General features: G+C 38.1%; 1 protein-coding gene across 32 annotated transcripts in view; it reads left to right on the top strand.

Annotated features, from left to right (window-relative positions):
• The window catches only part of LMO7 (LIM domain 7), a 134,836-nt gene that overhangs the window by 85,863 nt on the left and 32,328 nt on the right, over window positions 1-16,645 (top strand). For 11 of the 32 annotated variants that reach the window (XM_068929606.1, XM_068929604.1, XM_068929603.1 and 8 more), the window contains 12 exons: window positions 2,391-2,421; window positions 2,822-2,935; window positions 3,419-3,617; window positions 4,755-5,007; window positions 6,046-6,336; window positions 6,589-6,789; window positions 7,211-7,927; window positions 9,454-9,483; window positions 12,171-12,288; window positions 13,472-13,611; window positions 14,894-15,341; window positions 16,089-16,412. In XM_068929606.1, coding sequence (XP_068785707.1) covers window positions 2,391-2,421; window positions 2,822-2,935; window positions 3,419-3,617; window positions 4,755-5,007; window positions 6,046-6,336; window positions 6,589-6,789; window positions 7,211-7,927; window positions 9,454-9,483; window positions 12,171-12,288; window positions 13,472-13,611; window positions 14,894-15,341; window positions 16,089-16,412 — 2,866 coding nt within the window. The remainder of the gene's footprint in view (window positions 1-2,390; window positions 2,422-2,821; window positions 2,936-3,418; window positions 3,618-4,754; window positions 5,008-6,045; window positions 6,337-6,588; window positions 6,790-7,210; window positions 7,928-9,453; window positions 9,484-12,170; window positions 12,289-13,471; window positions 13,612-14,893; window positions 15,342-16,088; window positions 16,413-16,645) is intronic. The other 21 variants (XM_068929619.1, XM_068929616.1, XM_068929615.1 and 18 more) reach the window with 6 other exon arrangements.

Genomic DNA, 16,645 nt, shown 5'->3' with positions numbered 1-16,645 from the left:
GTGTATGTATTTTTTTCTTACGCTCAGACTTGTGTCTATTGTGACAAGATGTTTAAAAGGCTCAGAAATTAATAGGCGTAACTCAGAGGAGAGTAGCAATGCAAGTGAAAGCATAGATGCGGAAAAACTCTACTCAATAGGACTAAACAACTTGTCAACCTGCTTCTGTCCTTAGTGTGGCAAACAGACGCGGGGAGTGTTGTCTCTCATTCAAGCTCGTGGACAATTTCTCTCCCTGTATTTTGGGGCTCAGCTATGCTCACTGTTTTCCTTGAATTTCCAAAGTTTTAAGTTTTGTAGTGTTTATAGCAAAAATATACAGGCATAGTACAGTTACAGTTATTCAAGTATACAGAATGTATTGAAACATTAAAAACAGCTGAATGTTCCTCCTATTGCAAATGGTTGACCTAAATGATCCCACAGAACTTGTGAACAGCAGAAGTGAACGCCATCATGTTGAGTCATAGAGCTTCCGACCAGAAACCTCTCGGGCATAGGCTCTAGTGGACTTCCGACAGGACTTTTAATTACTTACTAGACTGTTATTTGGAAGCAAAGTTTAAGGTACCCTCAGCAAGGGCACACGTGACTTCTGCTTTTGTAATTGCAAATAATGGAAGAAGTTGTGCCCTGCTGAAAGGTTCCTAGACTTTGAAGCTAAAGAATGTAAGCCTTTAAAATGCCCCACAATCAGATGTGGAAAGTATAATACTGATGCATAGTGCTAGGAGAACAATTTCCCATACTCTGCTTGAGAAAGCAACCTGTCTCTAGTCAGTACGTTAGGTAGCAGCCACAGCATGAACATCTGTGAGGAAAGATACATGCTGAGGGAAGGGAGAAGTACAATTTCTACAGTATCATGTCCAGTAAAAAAGGACAACAATGTATTTTGGGAAGGATAGTGGAAAAATAAATGTGAATATTTCACATTAAAGGAAAAGCATTCCCCCATATCCATAAGATATAGGGTACTTGCTACAGAATCAGCAAAATCTTTGGGATGGGATGTTGAGGAAGTGGCAGACGGGGATCATGCGGGTCAGATGCGTCTCATGACTTTATATGATTGGTAGTTTGGTTTCCCTATGATATAGTGGATGGGCATGGCAGGTCCAGCTGAACTGAGTGAGAAGAGCAGATTCTCTCAAACTGGGAAGCAAAAAGACAGGGGGGGCTGAGTCCCAGCCAGTTGATAGGCTGTGCTGAATAACGTATTTCCATGAAGGGTGCTGTCTACGTTGACCTGGCACTACCAGGATTGTGCTACCTCTCGACTGTCCGCTGACCAATTTCTTGTACCTTTTCTTTGCAAACCTTTGATTAACTTGCTCTCAAGCAGCCAGGAACAGGAGATGACCTGATAAATCATTGGTCTGATCCGTTATGGTGTCCTATATAGGTCTTTCTGCTGCCATATGTTAATTCTACTTGTTTTTGTTTGAATGCGCTCACCATGCTGCGTGTGAGGTTTGCTGCTGAGCCAGCTTCAGACCAACAGTGTCTGCAACAGATAAGTTATTTAGATGTAGGAGAGGCCATTTGTTTTTCTGAACTGCTGGGACTGCCATCGAGAGGGTTTTACAGCTGCTCTCAGAGGCCTGGCTGTGGATGCTTACAACTGCAGAGTGAACCTGTGGCACCCATGTTTGGGAGGGATGTGTTGGTACGCTTGAGAAATATGCCATAAATCAGTAATTTAAAAAACACTTACTAACGTTAGCGTTCGCGTTCTTAAGCCCCCCTGCCCCTCAGAAATATGTATCCCACTTAAAAGCAAACCAGAACCCTCCTTCCAAGCCTACAACAGCACGCTCTCTGTGTCCCAGTTTCAGATACTTTTTTTTTTTTTTGTCTGAAAAATTCTCTTTAGGCTAAAACATTCTATGCATTGAAGACAAATATTTTGGAAAATATATAACCATGAAAAAAGTAACATTTGAATCTGCTTACATATGGAACTAAAGATCTTTGTCTGCAGCCGACAGAGGGTTAATAGGGGTTGACCATCACCAAAAGTCATTAGCTTGTTTTCCACTTTTATTTTGTGGCTGACTAAAAACCTTAGCTAATTTAAAAAAAAGTTTAGAGTATGGTTCTTCTCAAATCACAGACTATAATAAAGCAGTTAGTGTCTTGCTTTATGTGTAATGATTGAAATGGTACAGAGTTATGGCTGTGAATTCAAAGCTAATTGCTTTTTATTTCTTTTGGAGCAGTCACAGTTCCATATTTTATACCAGCCTCTAATTGGTCTTCTTAAATGGTAATTTATTTTATCTTGTGACATGTTAAATCTTGAATAATAATAGAATTCAAAGTCAGAGATCTTTAAAGTTTGTTTTTGTTTTGTTTTTTTTGTGTTCTCCTTCCCTGCCGTGCTTCAGACCAGAGGAGACCGATAGAAGAGTGAAAAATGTAAGACACGTTTACTTTAATGCTTTCTAAAACAATTTCACACTAATTCCAATTTAGTATTTTTAAAACACTTCTGTTCATGGCAATGTGAGGCTTACCTTATTCTTCAGCTGTTCATTTATCTGATGTAAATTAGTGTTATGTTGCTATGATCTCTGCCCCGCTGACTTTTCCAAATACATGTATTAATAGGAAACAGTCCTTAAATTTACTTAATTGAGATACGTTAGATGCATCAAAACACTAATTGATTTTAATGGAGATAGTAGCTAATGGTGCAGACAAGATTTTACACTTGGTTGTGGAAAACATCTCTAACAGCATACTCAAGTTCTTTATGTCTGTATGCTCTTTGATAGCTAACTGTATGAGCTTTATATTTGACGGTTTTTGTTTCTAGGTTCTGATTACATTGTACTGGCTTGGGAGAAAAGCACAAAGTAACCCCCATTATAATGGTCCATACCTCAATCTTAAAGCATTTGAGAAGTTGTTAGGACAAGCATTGACTAAGGTAAGACATCCAAGAAGAATGGTAAGTAAAAAACCTGAACGTTTTGTATATTACAGTTTGCTGTAAGTTACAGCATCAAGTCTAAATTATCTCTAAATTAACTAAGAATTATTATTCTTAGTTTGGAGAGCATGGTGATTTGTTTTGTTTGTTTTTCTTGCTATCTAAAGTCCATGTGAAAGGAATGATTTTTACCTGATGTGAGGAGTTCTGCTGCCAGTATCGTCGTGAAATTCAGAACCCTTCTGCTCTCATTCATTTGGTAGATTGCAAAGAGCTCTGAGATAAGAGAAATTAAAGGCCTTGTGTTGAACCTGCTATCCAAGATTTTGTATATGTAGTTTTTAGGGGTTTACGATAGTCTTTGTTCAAGTTCATTTGCATACAAATGAATTTAAAAAAAAATATGTTTGAGTTTGAACTCATTAGTAGTATTTACCTCTTAAATTATTGCAAAAGGCCTTTCAAAACTTACTCCTGTAGGCACTCGAAGAGTCCAGCCATCTGAACAGAAGTGGCAGGGATAGTGGGTACGGTGATATTTGGTACATTGACCGGGCAGAGCCCTTTTCATCTTCAGCCAGCCATAAAAGAGACGACTCCTTTGATAGCTTGGACTCTTTTGGTTCACGATCCTCCACAAGCTTTTCATCAGATATAACCTTGAAAGGTGGCAGTGAAGGTATGTTTTCCCATTTTAAATCTTTAGTTAGTCTGTGTCTTGTGAGCGCGGGAGAAGACAGCGTATGGATCTAGTACTTTGAGTGCTCTAGCATCTAAACCGTTTTGAAAGGCATCTCTAGAGAGCCTGCTGCAGTTGTATTTAAGATAAGCAAATATTGACCTTAAACAGTTGGTAGAAACCAAGCAATGCCCGCGTGACTGTTCCTGCATGGAGTGGTTGGGCCTCTTGCTCTCGCTGCCATCTTAGGGCATATGTGGTGGGTATTTTTTAGCAGTGCTGGAAGAGAAATTGTTATAAGTCAGGTCCCTATGCCTATCACCTGTCACCGCAACAGCTGCGAACATGCATTGCCTTGTCCCTTAAATGGATATGATGTCCAACCTCCAGGTGTTCACTTCATTTGTACTGAATGCAAATAGGGGTTTTTCTCACCTAAGTTAAAAGCTGAATAATAGTAGTTGCTTTGGCTATTAGTTAGTCACGGAAAGAAACATAACAAGAAGGAAGCTTGTGAAATTGGTTCCTGCAGTTATACTCTAAGCTGTGTTTTCCTGCAAACTTTAACTACATGTTACTATTACATTTTAAGGTTATAAAGATAGCGAGCTTTTGGATTTTGTTCAGTGTGTATGGTATAAAATCATTGCCAAGGCTACACAGGGCATATCTGATATGAGAGAAGCACTAAGTAGTCATGCTACCATATGTGACATACCCATGGGAAGACATGGATATGAATCTGCTGTGATGGGTATATTTTTTAATTGTTTGCTAGTAGCCTGGGTTTGTTAGTAAATTTGAGTGGCAAGTATGTCTTTAATTAAAAACTTCTGTGTTATTTTAATGCTTCGATCCAGAGATTAGCACTCTGTTTCCTGTATGGAACAGTGATAGCGAAAGAATGGAATGAATGTAGCAAACCAGGCTCAGCATAATGGACCTTATCGCAGCTTGATGAGAAATTTCTAAAAATACCTCTGCTATTGTCCTGTCAGGAGCTCAGCAAGTTTGCAGCAGAAACATCTCAAATATGGAGCTGACGTGACTCTTACAACGTTTCAATCTAAGTTCGAGCTAGAAGCTTAAATCTAGAGAATAATTTTTGTGTCGTCCCTTTTCTCTCCTTTTCCTAAGGTTGTGAAAGCGACACAGACTCTGAACTGCCTTTCAAAATGCATGACTCCCATAAAGATGACAGGTCCTACCGCAGGATTGCTGTAATTGAACCGAAACCTACTACTGACTTCAATCGCTTCTTACCCAACAAAAACAAGCAGTCAACATATGTGCCAGCACCCTTAAGGAAGAAAAGGACAGAGAAGAATGAGGATAACAGAAGGAGCTGGGCAAGTCCAGTCTACACTGAGTCAGATGGAACATTTTCAAGGTACTGGTATGCAGTCTTAGTAAAGCAGACTTCCTGATTTCTGGGTTTTTTTTTTCCCCCTAAATGTTTAATTTATTAAAGAAAAGCTGCTATTGTTGCAATTCAAGGTAAAGCGTTTGAGTTATCATGTCTTAAGCTTTCTTTTCCTTTTTTCCTTTAACTCATTCCACTAATTTTTGAGCAGTGTTTTAAGGTTGTTCAGACCTCAGATAGAGGGGATTTAAATGATCTTCAATGCAGTTTTAAGTACGCTAGACATACAATTTTAGCTTCTTGTTAAAGGTTTCCAAAGTGTGGTAGTGATTTGCTGACTTGTAAATGTGTACACTTGAGATTTTTGGGGCAGTTCTTGGGTTTCGTCGTTACCTTCGTGACTTCACTGTCTTCATTCTGTTCCTGTTTTGGTCAACCTCAGTGGCTGTGAAAGGAATCCTGTAGCTTCCTGCCAAAATAGCAGAGCAGAATGTGGGCTCACAAATCCACCTTCCCTCCAGATGATCTATGACTATGACAGTGGCTCTGATTCAGAAGATGAAAGAAGGCTGCCCGACGTGGTTATGGATGACTTAGCAAAACGTAGATTTCCAATCCGAAAGAGCCCTGTAAGCTCTGTTGCACCTGGACATCATTTCATGTTGCGCAATGACTCTCCTAAATCTTGCTCACGGGAAAGTTATCCAGCTGGTCCATTAGCCACAATGCTTGAACCTCTGAGGTCAGAGATACTAATCCAAGATTCAGTAACTATTGTGTTACCTAAATTGCAGTCTATAAATAACTCCGTAAAATTAGCCTTCTAATCAGCTGATAAATTACTTTGCCTTTTCTGTCAAACTTTGTTTTTGTGAGAGGCAGTAGGATGCTTTTATAACCATTTAACTTTTTTTTTTTTTTCCCCTCCTGGTGCTGCAGTGATGGAATTGAGAACTAATTAGCTTCATTCACAAGGTTGAAGTCTTAAGCCAAAAAGCATGTCTTTTGCATATTTTATGTCAAGTTGCTCCTAAAATATCTTAACTGATTGGGTATTTTGAACAGTAACCAAAGGAGGCAGAGGCAGTTGGATACTAAAGTGGAAAACAAGCCAAGAGTTAACATTCCTTCACAATTATCTGGCTATTTTGATGAGGATGAAGAAGAATCAATAGGCATCCCAAACATTGAAAAAGATGATCTCTATTTTCGCAAGCTAAGTTCTTCAGCACCAAACACAGTGGTTTCTTTTGACAAATTTCTTCCTAAGTTCTGGACTCCAGAAGAAGAACTGCTGTGGAAAAAAATCAGGAAATCCTCTTTCAAACCCTGGTATAAAGAGATTCAAGGGTTCAGGTGCGTGTTTATGCATGCTCCTGTTTCTCTCCTGTGTGCAAAACCTATAAACAAAGTGTGGTTGTATGAATTTTTCATTGTTCGTCTTTATTGCCTGTGTGGCAGCAGGGTATGTTTTTTTTCTTATTTGCAAAAAATAATTGAGATATTATTTCCAGTAAACTATTGCACCATTGGCGTTGTGCGTTTTACTCAATTACTGTGCTTTTTTTTTTTCTTTCCCTCTATTCCCTTCTTTGTGCTGCTGCACAGTAGAAAGAAATCAAATTCTGAGGATGAGGATTTTGCTTATAGACAAAGCTCTGCCATTCTTGGTCATCAACCAAGACCAAGTTTTGAGTGGAACAGCAGTTGCAGAAGGGATCAAAACTATAAACCGACTGCTGAGTATGTGGGAAAATCATTGTCACAGATTGCAGAAGAAAGGATCTTGGAGGCTTCTGATGAGCCCAGGTTGATTTCGCTGCATGAGCTGTATTTTTGCTGCATTGGAAGGAAATGGCTGGTTATGCAACAGCTAAATGGAATTAAGTCGCATCCTGTGTTGTTGTTCTGGGGATTTTTTAATGTCATCATAAGTTGCTGGTCTTCTGCAATGTGTAAATGCAAAAGGGTAACGTGCTGCATAGGGTTACTGGCTTTGTGTGTGGGCATGCAAGTGTGCTTTTTCGGAGAAGGTTAGGATGTTGTGGTGCCATTTTGCAGCAGCTGATGTGCGCTATGCTGTAGTTAGTGGTGAATGCCAAGTGGTATAGTTGTACTGCTTGCGATACTGCAAGTCTAAACCAAATGTATATCTCAATACGTTGTGATCTGCTTGTCTCTTACTAGTTAATGATATTTTACTTCCCTCCTTTTGTTTTATATGCTTCAGTCAGTTTTCGTTACTTCAGGCTCTGCAAAAATACTCTGACTACTTGTCTTCTGAAACAAAGACCAAAATCGATCCTACTTCTGGTCCTAGGCTCATAAAATGTAGAAAGAATATTTCCTTTGTACCAGGATGCAAACAAGGAGACAATGAAAATGGATATCTGTATCCAGATTTAGAAAATGATGACCTGTTTGTCCGGAAAACAGGGGCTTTCCACGTGAATCAAGTTGTACTCCAAGACCCTGAGTATTTTAAAAAATTCCCTGAGCAGGAGTCTCCCCTAGAGGGTGAAATAATTCTGCAACCTAGAGAAGGCCAACCTGTGATTCCAGATTTGGAAAAAGATGACATGATTTTTCGGAAAATCCTCTCTCAGAAAAAAGAGGTGCCTTTGTCAGGTGCTCCAGACAAATATCACCCTGCCCTCTTTCCTGACCCTTGGAGTCTTCCAGAGGACATCCGGTCCAAGTTTTTGTGTTTACTTGAAAAAAGCACAACACCGGAGGAAAGAGCGAGCAATGGTAGGGTGTTGTCACCGTCTTCCCGACATAAGAAGGACGATATGTTGACTCGCAAGATTGAATCTTGGAAAGTGGGAAGCAACGTGCAGCCAGTAAATTTTATCCCAGGTCCATGCAGCGAAGAAGACTGGAAGAAGTGGGAGGCGATCAGGGAGGCCAGCAAAGTTAGACACAAGAAACGGCAGATGGTGGAGAGGTCAGGTTGTGTCCTGCACGGATTGTGCTCGAATTAATTGAACCGTTTCAATTCAGAAAAGCATCATCTTGTGCTGAACCATTCGTAGAGTGCAAAACTGCAATTTGTTTGTGTAGTCCTGGACCAGCTTTTTATTTGCTTTGAACAGAAGCTCTTGACTGCAATACCATATTTTCAACAAAAATTAGGATGCTTTGTGGTTTTTCTCTCTAAAATGGCAGCCTAAGTATGTTATGGTTCCTTCAGCATCAAAGTTTTATAAAAGTTTCTTTCTATAGTTGAACAGGAATACTGTTTATTCAAAAGATTATAGAGGCTAGAAATACATATATATTTTTCTTTCCCCTCCCTAATATAATGGTAAAAACACCTCTGAAATACATGAATGTTTTGATGACAAATTCTGGAAATGGGCACTGTGATAGTATTGCTTGCACCTGAGTTTGAGAATGCTCCTAAACTGACCTACCACGTGAAGTGGAAAAATATTAGCACTGCTGTGCCCCGCATAGTCATGGTGTGTACGCGGTGTGTGTGCATGCAGTTTTAAATTCCACTGAGACGTACTTATTCTTCCAGTATTTTTTGCTACTTTTATATCTGGTACAGTCCTCAACCTTTCTGGCATACTCAAAATTTCTTATTCTACAACTAAAGTCTATTTTGAACTACTTTCTAGCTCTCCTTTCCATTTTGTGCTTACTGTGGGAGAGTGGGATTTTGAATATTTTATTAGCTCTGAAAATACGGCATTGCAAGTTGCAGTTCTTCCAGCTGTGCATCCTTGCTTTGTGACTAAGACACTTTCATGTTCCAGTTGATACTTTGATGTTGTTGTAGATGTCGTTGTATTTAATATTTAAGCTTAATGCTGTTAACAAAGTGCAAGCTTCACTGAGAAATATCTGAAATGCTTGAAAGGATTCCACGTTCTAAGAATTAATTCGATAGAATAAGATGCTCATATTCAAGTCCACTAAAAATCCTCTTGGATCACATTGGATGTATTTGGGTCTCCACTTGATGCCCTAAACTTTAAAATAGGGCCTTTTATGTTTATCCATTCCATGTATTACTTGTGTTTAGTGTTAGAGTTGGGTGAATTAACATGACGCGAGAACCGCCTTTGTGCACCAGGCTTCCTTCTTGTTGGGATACAAGACAGCTTGAATTTTAATTTCTCGAAATAAGTATCTTTCGAGCTTCGTGCTGTTTCACAGCACTGGAATAAGTGATGCAGAATTCCTACAAGGCTCTATTCATGCCATGTTTCTAAAACTGGAAGTGTTGGAAACTTACAGGCAGCCTTGTTTTGTCGGGGTTTTCTGCCCAACTTACACATCGTGCAAGTCCTGATGTGTTTCTGACTAGTGTCAGGTCTCCGATGTGCTATTCCATGCTGGCTAGTCCTCAACCTTTCACAGTTTCCCCTTCACTGAGAATGCTGGTGTACTGATCGTGTTAACGTTGTGAATATCAAGCAAGACACTGAATCTTTTCTTTTCTTTTGGTTTCCACTTTCTCAGACTGTTTCAAAAGCTTTCTGATGAGCAAGGGTAAGTTTTATAAAAGCTTGAACGTTCTTAACGCTTTTTTTGCCTGTTGTTTAAATTTTCTGCATGCACAGTAGCTAAAAACTATGGCTCAGAGCAACTTGTGCATGCTGCTTTGTTCTGTGCTTGAGCAATGTATGTAACAAACGTAAAAAAAAAAAAAAAAAAAAACACCAAAGCTATGCCTCTAGCAAAAGTTCCCGCTGGCTTCTGGAATATGTAAGTTATAGTTCCAGTTATCAGGCATTTTGAATACTGGCTCTGATATGTTATTCCTGGTGAAGTGTCGTCCTTGGAGTTCTGTATTTAAATTGGACTTTAAAACATTCAGAAATATAAAGCAAGATTAGTAGAAGTTTCATTTTCTTTCAAAGACTGTACAGTTAGAATTCAGAAAGTAACTCATTAATGCGATGCCTATTTGTGATGGGAATCATATAACAGTGCACCATTTTGAAATAGGACAGGTTGAAATACTAATAGATTTTGTTGATAGTTTAAATGAATGTTGAAATAATTTAGCCTGGAATTCATTACTTTGTATTTAATGTTTCTGCTCTGATGTTCATACTAACGTTAATCAGACTTTAGTTGGAGTTATTTTATTTAGTAACTCTAATTTTTTTTTGAAAAAGAGGAACATACCTTCCAAAGAGTGGCAATTGAACAAAAATTAAAAAAACCCAGGGGACAGGAGTTTTATCAAGGTTATTCAGCTATAGTTTCTGTTAAAAATGTTGAGCTTTATGAATGATTTATGGACTCCAACTTATTGAATCCTGAGTGGTAAATGTATTTACCTGCTAGTTAGTGCCATATTAACTTATGTCTTGGTTACAACGTTCTGTAGCTGAGAGAGAGGTATTTTCTCATGTATTGTCTGACAGCTTTTCAAGTATTTGTTTATACATGTTCTACCTCTCTCTCTCTCTCTCTTTTTTTTTTTTCTTTTTGTACTTGGTTGCTCTGTGAAATCTGTTATATATATCTCTCTATTTTTTTTTTTTTAAACCCTGAGGCAAAACCCTGTAAAATGATAGAACACTGCCAAAAGAAGCAGGAAATGTAAATGTTTTCTGAAGAAGCTAGATGTTAGGGGAGGGAGACTTGGAAGACTGGAGTCACTAGTTAGATCTCGATGTTAGGACGGCATTTAAAATTAACATACTCTTTATTGGTGCTTATGTAGGATATATTGTTTTTAGGCCTAGATTTTACTGTTTTGCTTGAAGCAGATGTAGGAACTCAAGAGAAAGAAAAGCAAATACTAGGAAACACTTTGTTCAAGTTTCCTTGAACAAACCTGGAATGGTTTTGATACTTATGTACAGTTCTGGTTACCCAAAACCATTTTTGCAGGGGATGTAACTTAACCATACAAAGTAGGGAGAGGATAGAGAACTGTACAAGGTAAGTGTTTCTGCAATAGTGACCATGAGATTTTTGCTAAATTTGGCATTCTTCCCATTCAAAAAATAAACAAGAGAGCAGGAATAAGAAATTAATGCCCTAGCCTTTATTTCTAGAGGCCAAAGTCCAAAGTCTTTTGTTACCAGTGAAAGTAAGTTAGGCCTCCTGGGAGGAAGTTAAAGAAACTGGCGTGTTAGTTAAGAACTGTCTTAGTATGCAAGAGATTAGTTTCTGACTCATTTTTGTTTTGACCTGAGTTTCAGTCGTACCTGAGAAGTGCTAGATTTTGAAGCCTGGTTATAATTCAGTTCACTAACATCAATTATTCTGTCATACACTATCATTTAAGTTTTGTTTGGCTAAATATAAATGGAAGTATTAGTAGAAGGAGAGGAGGAAAAAAAGAAAAAACGTAGCTTTCCTTTTATTATAGCACTGAACCTCATGGTGAATCACCAGTATTTTGCTTGATGTCCCACTGCCTTATGGTCGGCTCTGAACAGAAGTCCTGCCCTATATCAAAGTTTAAAAGATCTGTTGTGTTTAAATGGAAGGTCTGGAATATGAAAGAACAAAGGAGAAAATAGCAGAAGAAATCAGATGTAGGCAAAAAGGGAGTTTTGAGGAATTTAGATTAAGGGGAGCTAGTGAGTGAGAGGTCACAAGGAAATCTGTAGCCGTGTTGGAGAAACTAGTCACTTTAGCCATCCTGACTCAGACTGAAGTGACCGGGAGGCTTGGAGAGGTGCAGCGTAGGCTACTGGGACCTGTGCCATGAATGAAGTGATCATTTAATAGTGGCTGAAGTTTGTCTTTTAGAAGTGTATTTCAGTAAGAGACTGCCTTTTATGGTTAGCATAAGGAAGGAAAGCTGGAAGACGGTGCTGAGGCTTTTAATGGAGAGAACAAGTGAAAGAGTGAGAATTCGGACTCGGAGAGAGGGCAGAAGCCTTTTAGCCAAAAGAAACGAAGATCAGTTACAAGAGTAACAAATTTAAACGGACAGAGTAATCGGATATGAGAAGTTCAATGTGAACAATCAGCATGAATTTGCTACAGTGCTGTGGGAGTAGTTGATTCTTCCCTTTCCCTGATTTTATTTGCTCAGATAAACTACTGCTGTAGCAGGCTTGCTCGGCCATCTGCTCATATGTTTCCTGCTCTGTTTAAAATAATACTTAAGAGAGCTTACTTGTACTAATATAAATCCTTCTTGAAGGTTTCACTTGCGTGAATGATGGCTAAGAGATAATAAAGCTAAGTACCCTTTCTCTTTCTAGGAGTAAATCTTTGAATGATGTCAGTGCAGATGAATTGCAGTCATTGCGCAAAATTCGTTATGAAGAGCTACAGAGGATAAAAAACCAGTTGCAAGAACAAGATCTGAAGTGGCAAGAAGTAAATATTCCTTTTCACTCCTGCTTTCGTGTGTGCTGCTAAAGGTCTGAGTGCTGCCTACAGTCAGCACCCCTAGACGACAAAGTATTTTGCATGTGCTCAGCAGTTCACGGGATTGGGTTTGAAAATGATCCATTTCACACAATTGCTGGTGATTTCGGGAATGTCTGTTTAATGGAGAACTGAAATTATTTTAGATGTTATCAAAAGGATCTAATTAATGTTCTAGGATAAGATTTATTTGTATTTTTATAGTAACAATATAAAACCTTTTACACTTGGTTTCTGTGGCCATGAAGATAAGTTAGGGCATAGTTTCATGTGCAATCCAAAATCTGAGAGTTCGTTTTTGTGAGATGATTGGAATGTGCAAGTATTTGGTTATTTGGGGAGAGGAGGAGAAATAATATTTCCCCATGCAAACTCTTGAGGCCCCCACCACCACCAATAATTTTGTCTTAAATTCAGCTTGAAAACTGATATTGTAGCCTTCAACTCCATCGTAACATTATCTGAAGACCTTTTCTTTTCTATTGAAATCTGTGATTTGTGAGGATTAAGACAATTAAGAACAGCGCACGGAACAAACAATTCATAGTTGTTTGTTTAATGCATGTTAGTTCTAATATTCTGTACTTATCTTAAAGCAGCTCTGGTATTTCATGGAGAAGGTTGCCAGTGCACATTGTGGTTTTACAGAAATAAAGAAAATATGGATGTTGATTCTTATGTTTTCAATTTAGAATTTAAGGCATGTTTGTTCTGAGGCTAATGTATCAGTCTAACATACTAGTAGCTGGAAAAAGAAAACTCTAAAGCCAATGACAGAGAAGTTCCTATAGCATTTGCATTACTTTTCAGCTATATGTCATGTTAAGTATTCTAGAATAAAATTGAAAGTTTCAAGAAAAACAAGACACGATTATTGCACTAAAAATGGAAAGAGTATTGTGATTATTAATTTTAACAGGCAGCAGGCCTGTAATCTCTAACTGGAAAAAACAAGAATGCCTTTATCACATAGGGGAAAGATATATGAAAATGTCACCTTCATGCAGGCATGCTGTTCATATAAGGTAAAATAAGGACCCTGGCATTCAGGCAGCATATAATGCAATATTTTTGTAGGTGTAAGAAATCTTGAGGGAAATCTAATGTTTGTACGCTCATGTAATTCTCTTAGGATCTAGCAAAATGGAAGAATCGTAGAAAAAGCTTTACTTCCGAATTGCAAAAGAAAAAGGAAGAGAGAGAAGAAATAGAAAGGAGAGCCTCCGAGGTTTCAAGGAGTAGCAAGTCACTGAAAGAAATGCAGGAGGAGAGGTACTGAACCTAATTGAAGTGTAACGTTTTCTACGTAAATCTTAGCATTTCTGTTCTCTGTAATTCTTGAACAGTTTTTACTAGCAAATTGCAGCTGCTTCTGCAGAAATCTAAACAATTTTAGTAGCAAACTATAGTGTAGAAATCTAAGTAATTTAAGCGCAGGATATGGTCCACTCGTACATTGTTTTCAGAGAATGTTAAACAATTTTGTAGTATAAATGATATTTTATTGTGCTAACTGCGAATAAATGCCAGTATTTGTATTCCCTTTAAACAGGTTAAAATAATAGAGAATTAAACTGGATAATTGCCTTTTTAATTCTTGGATCAGCTTAATCATCTTAATTATTTCTCTTTGTTCTAACATTTATTTGCTGTTCTTTTAGTTACTGTGGATAAGTGCAGCCAGAAGTTAGTGTATACCACAGAACTGTGAACTTTTACTTGATTTCGACTGTATCCCCAATTGCTCCTTGTGATATTTACACAGCAAGATTGCCAAGATTCTCTCTGAAGAGTAAAAAGTTAAAAAGTGTAAATTTTGTAGCACGATATCATTTGTCCTGCTGACAACTTTTTATTACATTTCTTTTCTTTAATGCATGAATGACTGAGTTGAAGGGCCTTAAAAAGTTTATGCATATGGCATGTATTTATAAATGAGGACACAAATTACAGTTTCTTGAATAAAAATACGGGTACAAGTTGTACAGAATGGCCGGTATTACCAGTAGCTTAAAATTGATGTGGTAAAGGTTATCTTTGTTGTTTCTATATGACAAGAAAACGTTTGGAAAAAAAAAAAATCTTAACTTCAGGACACCTTCTCATTTGTTATCTGAAGTTTAGTATCATATTTTTAGAAAGTAGAGGCACCACCAAAGCTATGGAGTTCAGGTGATGTTGCGTGGCTTCCTTCTTCCAACTCTTTCCTCAATAATATCTGAATTTCTGAAGCTACATAATTGAATAGCTATATCATTTTCTTGGCAAGGAGTTTTTTGTCGTGGTGTCAAGCTGATAATGTGACAGTAGTATGCCTGAGTGTTATGGCCATGTTGACATGAGCGGGGGGCAGGGAGGGGGGGGGGGGCGGAAAGAAAGAAGGAAGGAAGCCAGGTTAAAGAAACTATACTAAAATGATGTCATTCATTTTCCTTTACCAGAGAGGTGTTTCTCAGTTTATGCTCTGTCTTGGACATTAAGTAGCTGACAAACAGGTGGGCCCTAAGTGTTTCAGGTCACTTATGTGGTATTTTAATGAGTTCTGTCTCCTTAGGGAGAACAGAGATCAAGGAACCTACAGTCAGCAAAAACTGGAACGCAGATGGACGTACTCATTAAATGATGATGTGTTTAGTGACGAGAAAGAACCTGTCGCACAGTCAGCAACAAAAGATTACCTTTTTGAAAAAGATAGCTCCTACAGCACTAAGGACAGCAAAACTCCATATACTGCACAAAGTGGCAAAGAAAACTTGCAGAAGCCACCCAGCGTTGCAACAATTGACACTCAAATTCCAGCAAAGAGCCTGTCAGAAGAGCAGAGCTCAGCTCTTTTGTCTGCTCGCCACTCCGTGAACACTCAAACTGGGTCAGCTCGGGTTTCAGCTTCTCTCCCTAGAAGTTACCAGAAAACTGATACCTCTAGGTTAACATCCGTGGTTACACCAAGACCTTTTGGTGTCCACTCAAGAGGAATCTCATCGCTTCCACGGTCTTTCACGGTAAAATTCTGTTTCGTTCCTGAAGTTTGTAAATGTTATTGTCTTGGTTAACTGGCCAAGCAGTAGACTTTCAACATTCGTTACTTTTTAAAGACTCACCTGCTATTTAATGAAGGCTGTGTTAACAGAGCAGACAATTCTGTCACTGCTTTAGACGTTTACTTGTGTTTCTGTGCTTAAAAGGTAGTCTTTGGAGTAAATCTGATAAATGTGTTTGGTAGGATAATCTTTTCATCATTTTCAGTAAGTGTCCTTGATGAAGTCAGGTTTACTGATAAGCAAAACCAAATGTAATTGTCTTAAGCTAAGTTTATGTAATTAAACATTGAAGACAAATTTTCAGGTGATATAAATTTCCTCTGCTCCACTGACTTTACTCCAGGCTGGAATCTGCCTGTTCAATAGAGTATTGAAACACAAACTGATTTTTTCCCTTGTTATGTAGATCTTCATAGCTTTTTAATAAATCCCTCGTTGGCTCAGTTGTAGAAATGGTAAGAAGGCAAGTCTTTCTAAGCATGTGATTTTTAACAGGTTTATTTTAATAAGTTTGTATTATATATTCTGCAAGCATTTCAAGGTCTTGCTCTTCTTTAAAGTGCATAGTTGCACTTTAATGGGTGCAGTAACCAGAAGTTGCCTGAAAGAGAGATTTTTAAAATATATATATTTTTTTTTTTTTTAATTTGCTAAAAGATTAAGGATTTTGTAGAGCACATATTTACCAAACTGTCATTTTTCTCCTAGATGGATGATGCCCAGAAATATAACGGAGAAGTAGAAAAAACTAAAAGAACTCAAACTTTGTTCACTAGCAGTTCATTTTCACAACCAGACTCAGCGCACCCTGTTTCTGCTACTGCACTCGGAAGCAGAGGTGAGGAGGAGGAGGAGAAAGAAGGTGTTAAGACAGCACCTACTCCTAGTTTGACAGTATCTGTTAAATCCCAAGACCAAGATGCTGGAGGCTGTATTCTTAAATCAGAGTATTGTTCTCCTCCTGATTCTGTTTCACTTGCATCTTCCGCAGAAAATGCGAGTCTGCCAGAGCCCGATGATTCAAAATCCCAGGTAAGTTTGAAAATCATGTCATTATTTCATGTAACTGAATGCAACAGCAGGGTTTTTTTTTTTTTTAAAAAAAAAAATTGCATCTCACACTAGTGTTCTTTGGTAGTAAGAACTACTCAGAACTGTTACCTCGTGATCTATTTTAGGGGAAACAGGATACTTAGAAAATTTTTGCTCCTTTTGATGCATTCTTTCCCTACCCTTTATCTGTCCTGTGCTTGATTTTATTCCTA

Source organism: Struthio camelus, chromosome 1 (genome assembly GCF_040807025.1).
Source record: "Struthio camelus isolate bStrCam1 chromosome 1, bStrCam1.hap1, whole genome shotgun sequence".
In the NCBI taxonomy this organism is placed as follows: Eukaryota; Metazoa; Chordata; class Aves; order Struthioniformes; family Struthionidae; genus Struthio; species Struthio camelus.
The sequence above is the reverse complement of the archived record's forward strand: the minus strand, read 5'-3'. Positions and strand labels throughout refer to the sequence as shown.